The following is a 17,183-nucleotide window of genomic DNA, read 5'->3' as shown; positions in this document are numbered from 1 at the left end:
AACATCATTTATCTGATGTTCTCTGATAGCCAAAACAGAGCCAGATCCCTGAAGTCAAGCAAATCAACTAAAAAAAGTCCCTTGAGTACGTTAGTCTGCGTTATCTAAAGCTTTTCACTGTCCTGAGGCAATTCTGTTGATATCACTGCACTGGTGTTAGTGGAACACGCTTGCTTCCAAGAGATGGACCAAAGCAGGAGTATTTCTTTCACGAGCACTTGACCAACGGTGGGCAGGAGAGCCGGGGTCAGAATCTACCTGGTTTGGGATTTGGCTTTGCAGGACCCCCCGGGGCAGGGGTTGCCCTCTGTGGTGCACGGAGTCACTGGGTCACCAGCGATTTCCCTGCTCCGGCTCTGTATAAATGCCTGGGAGGATCATGCCAGGTGGGTCTATCCCCTAGGCTGGTTTGTTCAGCTTCTGTGAGCATGCTGCCTTTGTGCTAAAGTGTAGCTTCTGATTTTACTATTTTGGGAATTCTCAGGGTGAAATCATAAGACTTGGCTCTAGGAAAAGCTTTTTTTTTTCTTTCCTGATAAATCTCATCTTATTAAGCAAAGAAAACTTTTAAGTAGCTTGTTCTATCAGGCAAAGCTTGTCACATGGGGCCTGTTTTGGAGCTAGGGTGGGTCTCACGCTGTGAATATGGAGCGCGGGACACTGCAGTCTGTAAGCCTGAGGGATAATAGGGCATGGTGGCAGAGTGTAACAGGGCAGACACGCCTGTGAAATGCTAAGGGCTCCCATCAACCTTTACAGGATGAAGCCAGTGTGTTGCTCTGAAGACAGAACGAAGCCTAATACCATCACCAGTCAGCAATAGTTTTGTGCCATATGATTACTTTTTAGTCTTTTGACTGTTCTAGGAATTGCACATGCACGTTTTGACTAGTGACTGCTTGTTCTTTGTACATCCTTTTAACGGTCCCTGCACAAGCTGCAGTTATCCTCTTTGTAAGGTTTTATTACTGCAAATGTTTCCATGTTTGCCTACACAGTTGCCATTGGTAGAGTGGGGTTTTTTGATTGATTGCATTTTGTTTGTCTGTTTGTTTGTTTGTTTGGATGTTTGGAGTTTTTGCCTCTGTTCAATTGCTTGTTTTACCTGTCGCCGAAATAGCTGGTCCTTTTTCGGAGTTAGATGTTTGTACATTTTCTTATAGACTTTCCAATGAAAAAAGATATATTTTCTATTAATTTATTACAATGGCACTAAGACAACTAAATTGCAGACATATGAAGCATTTTTACTGGAGTTTAGCATTGTCCGGGTTGTTAAGGAGGTCGGCAGTATGTCTCTTCTGATAATCTGCTTTGCACTTGAAAGGTCTCTATGTCCGCAGAGCGTGGTAATGCATTGACTGTCTGGTTTATGATGACAAGAGCTCTTGGGACATTGGTTCCAACAGATTGTGGCTTACAACTGAAATAACATGTAGTTGTTTGGAGTACACAATGTTTATCAAAATAAATACTCAATGCAAATTTCTTACTTTATTTTTGTCTCTTGTCTCTTCAGTGTCTCCCTGTAACAATGAACTGGCGTTTGCTGGACATGCACACAAGACAGTACATCATCTGAGAGAATGTGTGGTTATTTATGTTTGTGTATTTCTGTGTGTGAGTGTGTATATAAGGGGTATGTGGGCATGTGTGTGTGTGTGTGTCTGTATGGGTGTGTGTATTTGTGTGTGTGTATGGATGTGTGTGTCTGTGTGTGTCTCTATGTGTGTGTCTCTGTGTGTGTGTGTATAAGTGTGTGTATGTCTGTGTGTAGCTATTTTTGTGAGTGTATGCTTGTGTGTATAGGTGCATGTGTATATGTCTGTATAAGGGGTGTGTGTGTGAGTGTGGGTGTGTATATGTGCGTGTATGTGTGTGTGACAGTGTGTGTAGATGTCTATGTATGCGCAGCCGTTAGAACTAAACAAGAAACTACACATAACCATATACAATTCATTACATAACTCTAAAATGAGCACAGAACTTTTAGCTATGTGTATACATGTAAATACGGCGCAGACGCCACGTTCTATCCCTGAATATATAGAATACACTGCACGTTAAATGCATTCCCTTCCGTAGGACAATACGCTGAGTCTGTCGCTACCGATGCAAAAGCCTTAGGGCCACAGGAGGGTGACGTCCCTCCGCCCCCCCGGGCACCGCGCGAGGCCCAACGGCGCCGCCTTTCCCCGCCGCCGCCGCGGGAGCGGCCGTTGCCTGTCCGCGCCCGCCCTCTAGTGGCCGCACTGGGGCGCAGCCCCCCGCGGGCCGGGGGCGGGTGCGGACCAGCCCCTGCGTGAAGGCCCACCGCCATCCCGCGGGCAGGAGGACTCTTGGCTTCGTTGCAGAGTGTCCTCTCGGAGGTCTGCCAAGCGCAGAGGCCTCGGCGGGGAGGGTGCTTTTGTTCCCCAACATCCATGAAGCTGGAGAAGGGCGGGTTGGTCACACAGCACCGGCCTGTCCCCGGCAGAACCGGGGCTCCCTCCCAGCAGGCGCGGCCAGGGCACTGCCGGCACCCGAAGGTGGCGGGGGAACCTCCGGCCATGCTGCTGTCGAGGACAAGGTGGCCGAGCCGCTGGACTGGGGAAATGGGGCATGGGCGGCCTTGCAGCGCTCCACCAGCCGGCAGGGCCTCAGGCTTCTTCAGTGCAGCTTTTTACGCATCAAACGCTGGGCAAAACTTAATTTCAAGCATGTGAGTTGGTGTATTATCTGGCAAAATTTTAGAAAGTAGTCTTGCGCGTCTAGCTGCAGCTTCTGCCTTTTAAAGGAAAGTGCAGTGAGAGCAGTCGGGAGGGGGTTTGTTGGGTTTTGGTGTTGGTTTGGTGGTTTTTTTCCTTTTCTGTTAGATGCCGCTTTGGACAATGGAAAAAGAGGGTATGGGTTGAATCACAAACCAAGAAAAACTCAGAGATTTTGGCTCTTACATGAATGCCTTCTCAGCCCAGCATGACAGCAACATTCCCCTCTGAGTGTCACACTCCTATTTAGTCTCCTCTGAGGAGCAAGCAAGTGACAGAGCTGTCACAGTTTCTGCTCACAGCTACAAGATGTAGGGATGCTCCCTCTTTGCTTCACAGAGCTTCGATTCTCCCAAACCCGCTGGACGACAAGAAACACTGTTAGTCCAGTTCCCCAAACAAAGTACTTTTTATGCAACCCTTACAGCTCTTCAGACCAGCCAGTCCATCAACCTCCACCAGAAGCTGAAGCCGCAGTGATGTGTCCAGGCTTTTTCAGCCCCAAAGGGCCATTCCAGCAGCTGGCTCAGAGGCTCTTTTGTCACACCACCTTCTTTCTGACCAAAGGCTGGGGGAGGGATGTGTAGAAACCACCACTGCAGCTACACCCTTCCTTCCTCTTGCATGTGTTCTTCACAAAACACACCTTCGGAAGCTCCTCCCTGGGGTGATCCCTGAGCTGTGGAGCTGAATCCAGCATGTACACTTGCTGTATTACGTAAAAACAAAACCCAAGGGAATCACAGAATCACAGAATCACAGAATCACAGAAGATGGGAGAGCGCCATCACTTTGCAAGTAGAATAATTTGTGATGTCTGAGCCTGAGTCTCAGCTGGAGTATCTCAGCAGTCCGGAGCGGTACCAGGACACAGTAAGGGGCCTGCAATAAGGAAGCAGTGACAGGACTCAACGGGAAATTGTTCTGGAGAAAGCCTCTTATAAATAACCATCTTTTCTCCTTTGGCAAAGGGTGTGAACTGAAGATAAGGGGAGATCGTGATGAAATTCCCAGCACAACTGTAACTTCATCTCATCTTCTGTCGTGTTAGTGTTCAATGAGTAGTATAGGATAATGTTTCTTGAAGTGCAGATCCCTCACCTGAAACCCAAGGGTCTGTCAGTTGATAGCAACACCTCAGGAAATGAATGCAGCTGATGATTTGACTTTTATTTCTGCCTTCCTGTATTCCAGTATTCAACTGGTACCACTAAGTCATGTGGGTATTTCTTGAGTATGGTCTTCCCTGTTAAAAATCTAAAGTTGATTTTCTCACCCCAGGAAGTAAGACTGTCCTGGCTTATCGCTACTGACGGAAATAATAATGTGTATGAAATACATTTCAGGCTTTACTAGGGCTATCTGAGAACTGAGCAATGATGTGGCTTAAACGGTGATGCTAGGTGGGAACAGGGGGGTGGGGAGGAGTGGAGCTAGGATGGAAAGTGGCCTTTCCCTGGGTCGGGTTACACAGCTCATTAGATCACAACAAAATACCTGGCTCCCACATTAAATGCTTATAAAATGAAAGTTAGTTTTTTTCAAAATCTTCTACTCGACTGCTGTCTCAAGTGCCAAAACACTTACATGTCTATGCTTCCATTAAGCTCCCTGGCAACTCCATCCTATTGTAACTGCAATTATCTAAAGTTCACACAGTTATTAACATGTTTTACAGCACCAGAAAGACAACATCTGACTATCAAGGATTGAGAAGACGTAGGGTATGGCTGTGGATACAGTTGGCAGAATGAATAATAAAATATTCATACAAAAGTCTTGTGTAATTTAAAGTATGCACTATTTTGGATATTTGTGAGATTTCATTTTAGATGAGAGGATGAAAACTGACTTATTTTTTGCAAAAGAAGTTGAGTGAAATAAAACTGCGCTGAGGGCAAGTTAAAATAAAACATACAGGACGGATTGCAGCCATGGGTCTGGGAAATAATAAGCAATGATATACATGAATATATATATTAAACCTTTATTTTATTTATTTGTTTATTGACTCAGCAAGTACTCAACCATGCTATTTTTTTCAGTACAACCTTGCAATACAATTATCCATGTATAACTCAGCCTTTCTCATTACAAAGAAGAATTTACTTAAGTTGCAGCAAGATCCAGGTTACTTCGTGGTGCTGTTCAATAAACAGCTACGTCTCATTGCTAATGGCTTTGCACCTTGCAAGCAAATACTGGGTCCTTGCTGTTCACCTCTTTCCAAAGCACACGGAGGCCTGCTGACATGTAACACTGCCACCAACAAAGGCACCTGCACCGATTTAAATATTAATGTTGTCATGAGTCCTCAGTGCTCTGGTCAGTGGTTTCCACCGGATTAGTTGGCCTTTCACCAACACAGAAATCCAGCCAATTGTAGACACTACTGAAACTTATCTTTAAAAGCAGTAGTTGTTATAGGCAGTAGAGACAGGCCCACAGTTTTTTTGGAAGTACCACTAAATTACAAGAGAAATTGTAAGCCAAAAAGAAAAAAAAGTTTTTGGTTATGAACTTCATGGATTAGAGCATTCTAGTCCCTGTGCTGTAAAAATTAGGGTGTATTCTGTCGAACTGCAACAGAGCAGAGGCACAATAATTCTGGAATAAGAAAGGAAAAAAAGTATCCTAATGGGATGAATTACAGCACTTCACAAGATGGGAAGACTGCTGTTACCACGTAATCACTGTCCTCTTCTTAACAGAGAGACTGTGTAGCAAGACCATGTGCTGCAAGAACACGTATTTGCTGGCCTTTGCCAGTAAGATGGGGAAGAGGCTGAAGCTCCTTTAGCCGTCCCATTTCTCCCTCCCGAAATACCAATGTCTGTGTAATAATTAAAAAAAAAAATCAAAAATATCCTCAATTCTTTAAAAAATTCTTTATTACAATTATTATTGTTAGTTTAAGTGATGGTTAACAGAGCTGCTTTTGGTATTACAGAGATCCATTGATGCAATGCCACTGATAACTGATACCCAGCTGACACCAGTATCAACAATGAAAATACTGGTCTATTAAGTAGCATCACATCGGAAAGAAACAAAGCATTTACCAGCTGTCTTTGGATAAAGGCTGGTGTGCCCTATCATGTTTGATTGTAATGTGTTACATCAACCTTTTAAATACTACTCAGAAACTACCCTGTACAGACCTCTTCTGGGGGATACAGATGGTGTGTCCAGTCCCCTCACACTACCTGACTTCTCTACTGGAGGAGAAAAACCACCACCACCAAAAAATTCAAGTGGAGTGTTTTTCCTTCATAAATCCAAGCAGCTGTAACCTTCTGGCAATTTAATATTACCTGAATGCGGTGTTTGTCCCTGTTAAAATGGCACAGCATGAAAGACAGAAAATAATAGTGATATGCAAAGATAGTTCATTTTATCCCAGATTAAGAATTATCAAATAAAAGTGTCAACAGTAGAATGTAGTAGGATGTAACAGTAGTAGGATGGCAATCTTAAGAATGAGAAACATGAGAGTACCAATGAAACAGGCATTTGTAAAAACAGGGGCATCACTATTATTCATACATGGGCTCTTTGAATTTCTATAAAAGTCCAATGCAATTTAAAAAAAAAAACCAACTCTGGAAAAGGCAAACACTGTTACTCCTTGAATAGAAAAGAAAATGAGCCACAGATAAAGACTGGAAATAATTTCCAAGCCTTACTATAAACCCCAGGAAAATAGTGGCCAAATATCAGACAAAAAATAGGCTGTTCCATATCTTAACAAAATGGTATTTTAATTTATGATTTCCTTTTCGAGAGAAAATTGAAAGAGTTCGGAAACAGTGACAGGAACGTAGAGTCTTTTTGAAGTCAAGGCTGACCTGACTGTCCAGGGAAGAGAACTGCTTTGACCACTCAAGTAAAGATCAGAAATCCTGCTGTAGTTTGTGTGTCATAACAGACTTACTCAAAGATAGAATTTAAAAAATGGGTACTTCCCCTAGTAGTAAGTGCAGCAACAAAGCTAAAGACAAACTAAGAGAAGCTGCAAAAAAAAATGGGATACCACGAACTTCCCTGCTAGCAAATGATGTGTACGGAGAGAAAGGCTGTGCAGCAGATAGAGGTAAGAGTGGCAATAGGCGTGGTATTACAGGAAACTTTATTGCACCATCTTAAATCTTATCAATGTAATAGTGACAGCACCTGCAATTCTCGTCTGTTTTAAATGAATATGGACACTGTTTGCATCGCCTCATTAGTAAGATTTAAGAGTTGATGAAGACTTTTTTTACAAATTCAACAACCAGCATTCATTGTATGAGGTTCAACAAGGCCAAGTGCCGGGTCCTGCACTTGGATCACAACAACCCCATGCAACGCTACAGGCCTGGGGACGAGTGGCTGGAAAGCTGCCCCGCAGAAAAGGACCTGGGGGTGTTGATTGACAGCCGGCTGAATATGAGCCAGCAGTGTGCCCAGGTGGCCAAGGTGGCCAACGGCATCCTGGCCGGTATCAAATAGTGTGGCCAGCAGGACCAGGGAGGTGATCGTGCCTCTGTACTCGGCCCTGGTGAGGCCGCACCTCAAATACTGTGTTCAGTTTTGGGCCCCTCACTCCAAGAAGGACATGGAGGTGCTGGAGCGTGTCCAGAGAAGGGCGACGAAGCTGGTGAGGGGTCTGGAGCACAAGTCTTATGAGGAGCGGCTGAGGGAACTAGGGTTGTTCAGTCTGGAGAAGAGGAGGCTGAGGGGAGACCTTATCATTCTCTACAACTACCTGAAAGGGGGTTGTGGTGAGGTGGGTGTTGGTCTCTTCCCCCAAGTGACAAGTGACAGGACAAGAGGAAATGGCCTCAAGTTGTGCCACGGGAGGTTTAGATTGGATATTAGGAAAAACTTCTTCACTGAAAGGGTTGTCAAGCACTGGAACAGGCTGCCCAGGGAGGTGGTAGAGTCACCATCACTGGAGGTGTTCAAGGAATGTGTGGACAAAGTTTAGTGGGCATGGTGGCGTTGGGTTGATGGCCGGACTTGATGATCTTACAGGTCTTTTCCAACTTTAATGATTCTGTGAATCATTTACTGCACATGGTACTTTCTCTCAGGTCTTCTGGACCCTGGTCCTAGCAATTTAAACGTCAACTATTAAGCCCTCAAGAGCAGGGGATGCACTTGTACTCTTCCAAGTAGGAATTTAAATTGAATTTTATTTTTTTCAGTAAAATGGATAAGGCACACAGAATACATTAAGATTATCTTTAAAAAAAACCACAAGGTATTTGTTCCAGTATTTTATTACATAAAAAGTTGATTGTCCATTGGAAATTTTTCTCAAAGTGCAACCATAACTTGTGTAGTATCATTGACAAACTGTTTTTTCTGAGGAGGACAGCTGGGTTAAAAATATAATGATAACTTAGAAAACTTAGTTATGGCACTAGAACAGAGAAACCACTAAGCTGAATGGAGAAAGGCAGCAGACATTTAGCTGTCACGAAAGCAGATTTTCCACTTACCTCTGTATAGTACTGAAAGAATAAGGTAATAATAAGAGCTATAATCACCTCCCTACTTGTTGAAATTAGTTTTAAAAGCTGTAACTGAATTGCCTGTATGTAGAGCCAAAAATCTGTTAGTGGAAGCCTGATGAGACTCAAAGGCACACCACCTATAAAGTGGAATCAAACATCTGCTGGGGTACTTGCAGAACATTCATGACCTTAAGTAACTTTTTGAAAATACTTACTTTCATTCATACATACATACATATATATATATATGTAAAGTGGTATTTTTGTTCAGAATCATTACAAAATAATATCTGCTTATGTAACACTGCACCAGGACAAGTGGTAGCTTCTCAAGGACCTACTAGTTTTAAGAGGGAACATAAGTTGTTTTGGAGTAGAGGTACAAACTGCGATACCAGAGAAAGACTGGCTGGTGAAGAAGTTCCTTCCAGACGGCCACATTATACTTACTAGCATATTTAGTTATTTGTTGAGTGTAAAGCATGAAAAAAGGGAGAAGAAAAATGGAAGACAAAAACAAAGCTACTTGAAGGCAGTATTTTGTATTTTATATCAAAAAGTAACCCTCAAGTCATTACTCTGATTAAAAACCTAAAAAACAACCCCAAACACTTTAAATTTTAAGTAAGCTATGTGGTACAAAACATGCCTGCATTTGGCATAAGCAACTTAATGACTTGAAACAACCAAACAAAAAACCCAGTCAATTGGCTGGCTGAGTTTCAACAAAGCTGTCCCCTCCTTTTAACTATACAGGGAAAAGACCCAGCCTACTGTAAATGTAGATTTATGAATTACTAAAACCAGTATCTATTCTCAAAAGTTGGGCTATAGCTATAGCGTAGTAATTGTTTTTCCTCCTTGGCTAGCTTGCCTTTGTATTATTTGTATACTGTTTTGCATTGCTCAATTATTTAGCTCAGGAAGAACCCAATTTGGTCAAAAAAGAAATCATGTTTAGGTTTCATAACTTTCGGAAAACTACAGAAACTGCATTTCCACACGTTTCTGATCACAATCTGAATTGTCATCTCTACACCATAGATCTAAGGTGTGAAAAGAAAAAACTCATTAATATTTCATATTTATAATTTTGTCTGACCTCTGTTCATCTCTTGAGAAGCAAGATTCTTTTAAAAAAAGGGAGGTGCAAACACCCCAAAATTGACAAAATGATAAATTAATTATGAACAAGAAATGGACTGCCAATCTCTCCTCAATGCAATGCGATATCCGAATATCTACGGAGACTCTTCTCAACTCCGCTACACATTTGGATTCATAGTAAAATACAAAAGTAATACAATTAAACCTGCAGAAATACATTATTTTCATTCTTCCACGCAGACAGGCACAGACCTGTTTTATGAAGTGTGGCCAGAAAGGTTTCTTTAATCCTAAATTCATACAAATATAATTAAAACCAAATAAAACCGATCACCTGGAACCTTCATCAACATCATTTAGTCCTTATGTACAGAAACCAAAGATGAGTTAGTCTGTCTCCTGAATACCTAACTAAATGCGTAATTATTTAAAAGGTTTTACTACTCAGTGAAACAGTAAGTTTAGCGACATCTTTTATTTCAGAACAAGCACTCAGTAAGTCACAGTTTCCCACTTTTGATACTGATGTATTCCACAAGATCAACCATTATGGTTCAATTAGAACCTTTTATCCAAAACACTTGGATTTTAGCACCTTAAATAAAGAGTCAAAGTAACATCTTAGTAGTATTGAATGAAGGCAGTTAATACTGTGCTCATCCTCTGGAAAATGATGTGGACCTACATACTAGGTGCTGTGTGTCCTTAACACACAGTAAGGCAGAAGGGAAACAATTCTAAGTGATGCATTTGACTGAATACAATCTGAATAATAATACAACCTTCCTAGTTATAGTGTCTTTCAAGGAGAAATTGAATTTTCTCCCATACATCGTCTCACAGAATTTAGATCAAATGTTCATTTACAATCAACCATGTCAGTCAGGAATCTGTACCCCCCAAAAATAAAATCTGGTTATTAAACATCAGTAAGTGATATGACTAACTACTTTAACTCTGTACTGGAACTAGTGATTTCTCAATGATTTAAACAAACCCTTAAACCAGTAAAGTTAATTTCAGAGTTAAAGCTATTTCTTCTAGCTCACTATCTAGATAATGGGGCATACGTAACATTTGCTTCCACAGGCATGGTTCTTTGGCAGCAGTAGCAACCTGAATGGCATGAATCTGACTTTTGCTTTCACCCCAACTCTGCTCATGTGGGTACTGCAATTCCATTACCACCCCAGCATCACTTCTGATGGGTACAGAATCGCCTGTGCTGATTTGAAGTACATTAGCCAAATATCCACCTAGCTTCTACCATGCTTCTAAGCACTTCTGTGGATTTCTGGGGACATACAGAATCAGTTTTGTTTATTTTAAAGCAACAGGCAGTCTAACCAGACATGTCCTCAACCTTGTAATTTCAGTATCTTTGGCCACTGTAACACTATTCAGCTGAGTCTAGCAAACTGGCTTCCAAGAGAATCTTTTAGCACTGACTCCACTATCTAACAGCAGCTATGAATCAATAACCAACTTGCATACCCAAGATGGATGCAGCTACCACAGATGAACATGGGTGTATTCCGAGACTGTATTTCTTCTCTTGCACTTAAATTATGTTTGTGATGTTAGACACACAGATTTGTATGTTAATTTTAAACAGCAACAAAGCATAAAAAAAATTTACAAAGTAAAGTAGTCAATTGCTGGTATTAAACATTACCTTTCCTGTAACTAAACAGATGGCCAACATTAATAAGTAAACTAGTGGATTTCAATACAGAAGTCTTTTAACCTCAATAATCTCTGCTTTCTTCCTTCCCCCCCAGTAAACCCAGGAATTGTATAGAAATTTAGTTTCCCTTCAAGGAACAGCAGAGCAGTATTCAGTCTGGTTAACACGTCTGTCATAGATCCTCTCTCTCTTTCGTTGCTCGGTTGTCCTCTTTGATGCTATTAGATTTCTTGTCCCCGTCTTTTTTCTTTTTTGCTTTTTCAGGTTTTGTTTTATTTTTTACTTTCTCACTTTCTTCTGCTCCTTTGCCAGGATAAACCTGACCTTCCAGAGTAACATCCGCACACCTTTCTTGGTTTATCAGAAAGTCTTTGATCTCCCAGGCATAACCGCCATCACGTAGCATAAAGATGGCACGATTTGAGCCAACAATAAACCTAGAAGAAAGATAAGTATTTTTTCAGTTAACTCTATCCCTTTCAAGTGCTACAACATTTTGCTTAATTCAGAGCACCTCCACAACCAAGGCATACATTTAAGAGCAAGAAGTTGGTCTTGTTGTTGTTGCCTGGGGATGGGTACAAGAGAACAATTTGCAAGCACAAGTAATAATAAAATGTATTAAGTTTACAAATAATCAAGGAGGAGTAAGAATATGAAGAAAACTTAAGAACTAATTCAGCACTACGTAAAATCCACTAACGAGCATTACATTTGCTTTATACACTTCCTGCAACCCTTCTCAGCCTCAATTCAAGAGCGCAACATTCCCCCGTTTCAAAATGATCCTCTCTCTCTCTCTGAGAAAAAAAATCCACATTTTTTAGCCACTGGAACAAAAAGCCTTTTGTGGCGACAAGCCTTCCAAGTGTGATGTTTTCCATCAAGCACATAAAGGCAAACTACTGCAGCTAAAACTGATAAATAGCTGAAACGTAATGAGATAAAAAGAAACTAGGCTATACATACAAGCATAAGTGTTAAAAAGATTTCTGCACCACACCAGAACTTTTGTCGCGTAACTTAAAACAAATTGGTATATAAACTGATACAGAAACAAAGGAATAGTGACAGACAATGGAGGTGGGGAAGGACACAGCATGAACAGCTGAAAAGATTTTCAGGAAGAAAGAAACAAGGGTTCTGTAAAAGCAAGAACTTTATCCTTGTGTACAACAGCTTACCTTTGCACATCATAGTTTGCATTGAAGAGACTGCCCTGCCACAAGCTAGTAATTTCTTCCGTCTCCTTTTCTGTGGGATTTCCCGACACCGTGACAAACATCATCAAAGTCTTTCCCTTTTTTGTCAGTTTCAGGATACTTTCAGGCTTGCCTGGATCAATTTTTGAGAAATCTATTGGTGCTGGAGGCCTCTTGTGTTCAGGAAGATCCCCCTCTTCAATGTCATCATCTTTCTGTTTTGAAAAGGAAAAGGAGGCTTTGAACTCAACTGTTCCACAAAGCTGCTCTTTTTAGAAACTTTCCATGATTTAGAGAATAACTCTGCTTTGATAAAGAGAAAACATTGTGTAGTTTAATGACGGAGATTCTCAAATCAAGAGAGATAGCGAGTTTTGTCTCAAGATTCTTTACCAGGAGTGCTCTTTCCATTTATAACCCTCCCCTCAAAGTGATGCATATGTTGATACCAACAGGTAGAATCTCATTTTACCATGTACTGAGAAATATTTCAGCCACAAGACTAATTCAGTACAACTCCATCTAGGCACTTGATAAAATAACACTTCTTTTTCTTCACAGTAATTTATTCAAGATGGACTGAGAAAGTTGCACGAAAAAGCCTCCTACACACATAAATAAAAAAAGAAGTCATCCATCTGCGTATTGCTTTCAGAGGTCAAAACTCACTTCTGGGAATCATGTGATCACTTGAGAATTTAATTTTCCTTTCTTTGTGTTTTTAAATAAATAAAAAGGCAAGAATTCAGAAAAACCACTCTTGATGCCTCTGCTGAGGTTGACAGACATTTAAATATTTGGAAAGGCAGATTTCAAACTACTGCCCCTTAAAACAGCTCCTGACAGAGAGAAGTGAATATAGTGACAACTTACATTGAGCTAGAACTTGATTTCTTAAACAGTATTTGTATCACACAATTAAAAAGAAAAAAAAAATGTAAAAACACAGAAGGCTTATACTGGCATCCACCCAAGCACTAGTAAATCAGCAGGAATAAAGGCAGATATTTTAGGTGTTGTTTTGACTTCGAACATTTAGCGAAAACATGCATCACTCCATTAGGAACATGAACTGTAGCAATATCTAAAGACATTCCCTTCAGGAGCCAAGGTTGATTTTTAGATCTAAGTACGCATTACGTTCTCATCTCTGCACACGCGTACATAGAAACTCAACAACATCCTCTTATAACATCCCACTACAGAGAGCATCCCATACCCTTTAAAGGTCAAGGTTTCATCTGAGTGACGTTCTTTTCACATCTCAGTTACGTAGAATTTGTTGCCTTTCTGACGAGGGAGTTTAAAATTTAGTTACTGCAGAATAAAAGTTGTAGAAGCCTTAGATTTCGTCCTTTCTTTCCTTACTAATTACATATCTGTTTCAATTTTGCAAGTCTGAAGCATGCTTTCAAGTAGTTCACATGCCTTTGAAAATTGCACATTAAGTGAATTAGGAGCAAAGAAGAGCCCCAGGGAAGTCCCGCTGCCCTCACTAAGTGGGAACAATACTTATTTTAGAGGAAGCTGGAAAATGCTCATATCGGTAAAGTATTGTGAAAATACACAATCTAACATGATTGAATGAAAAACGTTCTTCAGAAGTAAAAGCAAATCAATTCTAATTTTAGACCAGTTTGGCTAGTGCAAAACCAACTTATTTCACAGTTTTGAAAGGCAGAAACAAGTGTTTCCAAATATGCCTTACACAATACAGAAATTGACTTTGGATTTAATGAAAACACAACCTAATAATATATATTACCTATTTTTCCCTTAACTACTATTCAACAAAATCTTCATAAAGCTATATTGTTACAGTCTAAATAGAAATATTATAAGAAGTGGTCAAAAGCTCCACTACACGACACTTCTTTTCTTGATCCTGTACAAACTATCATGCAGTTTTGTATTTATAAAGCAATCTAGACAGTAAAAGACTGGAAGAAAAGTGTAAGCTTTTGCTTTAAAATGTTTAGCAGATTCATTCATTTAAACAGTAACATGAGGCTTCACAGGGAAAGCATTGCGTAGACACAGTAATAACTATATATTCCTTCTCTTTCTCCTCCCCTCAGCTCCCATTCTCATACACTTCTCATCAATGCCCTGGATTTTGATTTTTAAAAATATTAGCAACATATGTCACCTAATTCCTTAGCCTATTCAATAATCTTAGCTCGGAGTCAAGCCTGAGAAACCCTGAGCCTATAACAATAATGAACTATTTGAAGAATATGACATTTCAGTAACAGAAAGACCTCCGGACCGGAGTCTCAGTTCTGTTTCCAGCTCCTCTGGACTCAAGGCTGCTGGAGAGTCCCTTCCCATGAGGGAAAACCCTAGGTGGCTTTCTTCAAGCTCTAGTTGTGGAACTGAGCTGCTGAAGCAATGTCTATCTCTTTTCCCTGTTCCCCATGCTCATTTTCCACTAGATCACTCTCCCAGTTCACCGGGCAGTCATGCATATGGTTGCACCAGCACGGTGCAAGGGGCATCACAAGAGCCCGAACAGAGAGGCAGCTGCTCGTTCTGGGAAGGCTGCTGGAGCCACAGCCTCAGCCTCGCCAGGCTTGTGGCTGACGCCAAGGATGTTATAGCCACCATCCTCCAATGCTTTTAGACTAACTGCCAGGGAAATAAAGAACATTAGGAGTCATCTCAGTTGGAAGTAATGACACTTGATTTTGCACAGATCTGTGTCCTGTGCCCCTCACTCCCAACCATAATTCCCGCTCTTATCTAAATTCATAATGGCCCCTTTGTTTCTCATCCCACCCCATCAATTCATGTCCTTTCTTCTCCTCCTCTATCCTCCAGCCACCACCCCCTCAAGTCTTTCATGTTCCTTATATGTGTCCTAACTACCATCAGGCAAATTGCCATACAGCTGACCATCCTGAAGACCAAACAACCGTTAATTGTTGAGCCCCTGCTTCAGGAACTTTTTCTCTTCTAAGGCTCTGGCTGTATGTGCATTTCCTCAGCGACAATGTGAACCCAAGCAGCCAACTCCCCAGCTGCTCAGCGATATCTGTACGCAACATGGCTACAAGCATTTGTGCAGCACATGGTGAACTGGATCACAGACCTGCTCCAGCTAAAGAGGAAAAACCCTGAACAGCTTCCTCACCCTGCCTGCCACATGGCTGGAACTGAATATACAGTCAAAGAGTCACGACAGCATTAACCTGAGTCTCCCTCTCATCCAAGCATCTAAACTGAGAGATGCTCATCTTCAAGATTTTTTCCTACAATCACAAATCTGGTTGAACCTGGCCAATATTATCAATTAAGCCTTGATTTTTTAGCAGCTGGGACTATCCGGTCCTTGATTGATACCACTAACAGAATGGTGAACCTTGAGCTTTTTATATAATTTTATTTTAAATTTTAACTCAATTTTCTAACAGTCTCCCTTCCTAAAGCAAGAGACATAGTAACAGTCCACGGGATGAACAAGTTCATAACCTGCCAAGCAGGTCCAAGGCATCCTTACTTCTCACAGAAATTACTTTATCTGCATACAAAACCTACTCCTCCACCTTGACTTACAGCTGCAGCTGGTGTTACAGCAGGCAGAAGTTTTCACTCTATTATTTCCTCCAGTTTTTGTGCAAAACATTCTGGGGAACACCCTCGTGGGAAAGAATAAAAGACACTGATGAGTGCTCTGGCATGTATCAGAAGATGATGAAAGACAAAAATAGTGAAAAGAACTGAACAGAAGGCAGTTTCATGGAGAAGAGAGTGATGAGGAACTGTCAAAGAAAGTTAAGGCAGCGGGCTGATGGGGATGAAGGGGGACAAGAGAGAGCTGGAATTAGAAGTCATCACCATGAGGAGTGTCAAGGAAGGAAACGCCAAACCAAAAAACCAACTGCATATCTACCCTGTAAACGTGAAATGAGTATTTTTCCTGCTATCCACTCTTTGGTCTCAGAACATGTATCCCTTAATACCCTGGAAGAGCAGACATTAAAGCTAAACCAGGCTGCTGGCATGCATCAACAGGGTGTGTTGGGGGCTCAGGCGCCGGGAGGCGGGAAGGGGGCGGCAGGACAGGCTGTGGGCACCCAGGGTGAGGGCAGTTCCCCCAGGAGCCTCTGCTGTGCCCGCTCGCCCCATTTTGTAACCTCCCCGCACACGAACCCGGAGCCTCAGAGGAAGGAAACCGGCACCAGCCACCCTAACCAGGCCTCGGGGATCCCTCCCGCCCGCGCCCGGCCAGGGCCGCAGCTAGGCCCGGGGGAAGGACGGCCGCGCCGCGGGCGCCAAACCTCCCGCCTTCCCCCGGCGGAGGCGCCGCGAGGCCGGACAGAGCGGCCGCGGAGCAGCCGGCAAGGCTGCCCCAAGCCGGGAGCGCGGCCCCCCCGTGGGGTCCCCTCTGCGGGCTCTGGGAAACGCAACCCCGCCGCGGGTCCCCGGCCCCTCCCCGCACCTCCCACTGCTCCAGCAGCCGAGCCATGTCCGCGTCGTTGTAGTCCCGAATGTCCTTCTTCTTGGCCGGCCCCGCCCGCCGCTTCCCCTCCGTCTCGCCGGCCCCGGCCACCGCACACAGCCACAGCGCCAGGCCCAGCAGGGCCCAAACAGCGGCCGCCGCCATCTTCTCCCGGACCTCGCCGCCGCGGGAAGGCGGCCCCGGCTGCCTTAAGGGGCGGGAGCTGCGGCGGCTCGGGTCGGGGGGAGGAGGAGGAGGAGCTCGAAGGGGCGAAGGGGCGAGAGGGCAGCAGCAGAGACGGCGGGGCGGGCTGGGCGTCACCGAGGCAGGGACTAGGACTAGGACGTGGGGGGGAACAGCCGCCTTTTCCACCCGTGTGCGGCTGCTGCCGACTGGGGGGAGGTTGTGCTGCTCCCCGGAGCGTGCCCGAGCGCCGGGAGCGAGCCGGGGGGTGCGGGCACCCTCCTCCTCCTCCTCCTCCTCCACCGCGATGTCGCA

The 17,183-nt window shown here is 43.0% G+C and overlaps 1 protein-coding gene across 1 annotated transcript; it reads right to left on the bottom strand.

The window, feature by feature from the left end:
• Nucleotides 1–11,164: 11,164 nt before the first annotated feature.
• MESD (mesoderm development LRP chaperone) lies at nt 11,165–16,865 on the bottom strand. The gene is made up of 3 exons (XM_059823859.1): nt 16,686–16,865; nt 12,227–12,459; nt 11,165–11,479 (listed from the first exon to the last, which is right to left on the bottom strand). The coding sequence occupies exons 1-3, from the start codon at nt 16,848–16,850 to the stop codon at nt 11,215–11,217; spliced, it is 663 nt and encodes a 220-aa protein (XP_059679842.1). The 5' UTR covers nt 16,851–16,865; the 3' UTR covers nt 11,165–11,214.
• Nucleotides 16,866–17,183: the final 318 nt, after the last annotated feature.

The sequence above is a fragment of the Gavia stellata genome, chromosome 13 (genome assembly GCF_030936135.1).
Source record: "Gavia stellata isolate bGavSte3 chromosome 13, bGavSte3.hap2, whole genome shotgun sequence".
NCBI classification, from domain to species: domain Eukaryota; kingdom Metazoa; phylum Chordata; class Aves; order Gaviiformes; family Gaviidae; genus Gavia; species Gavia stellata.
The sequence above is the reverse complement of the archived record's forward strand: the minus strand, read 5'-3'. Positions and strand labels throughout refer to the sequence as shown.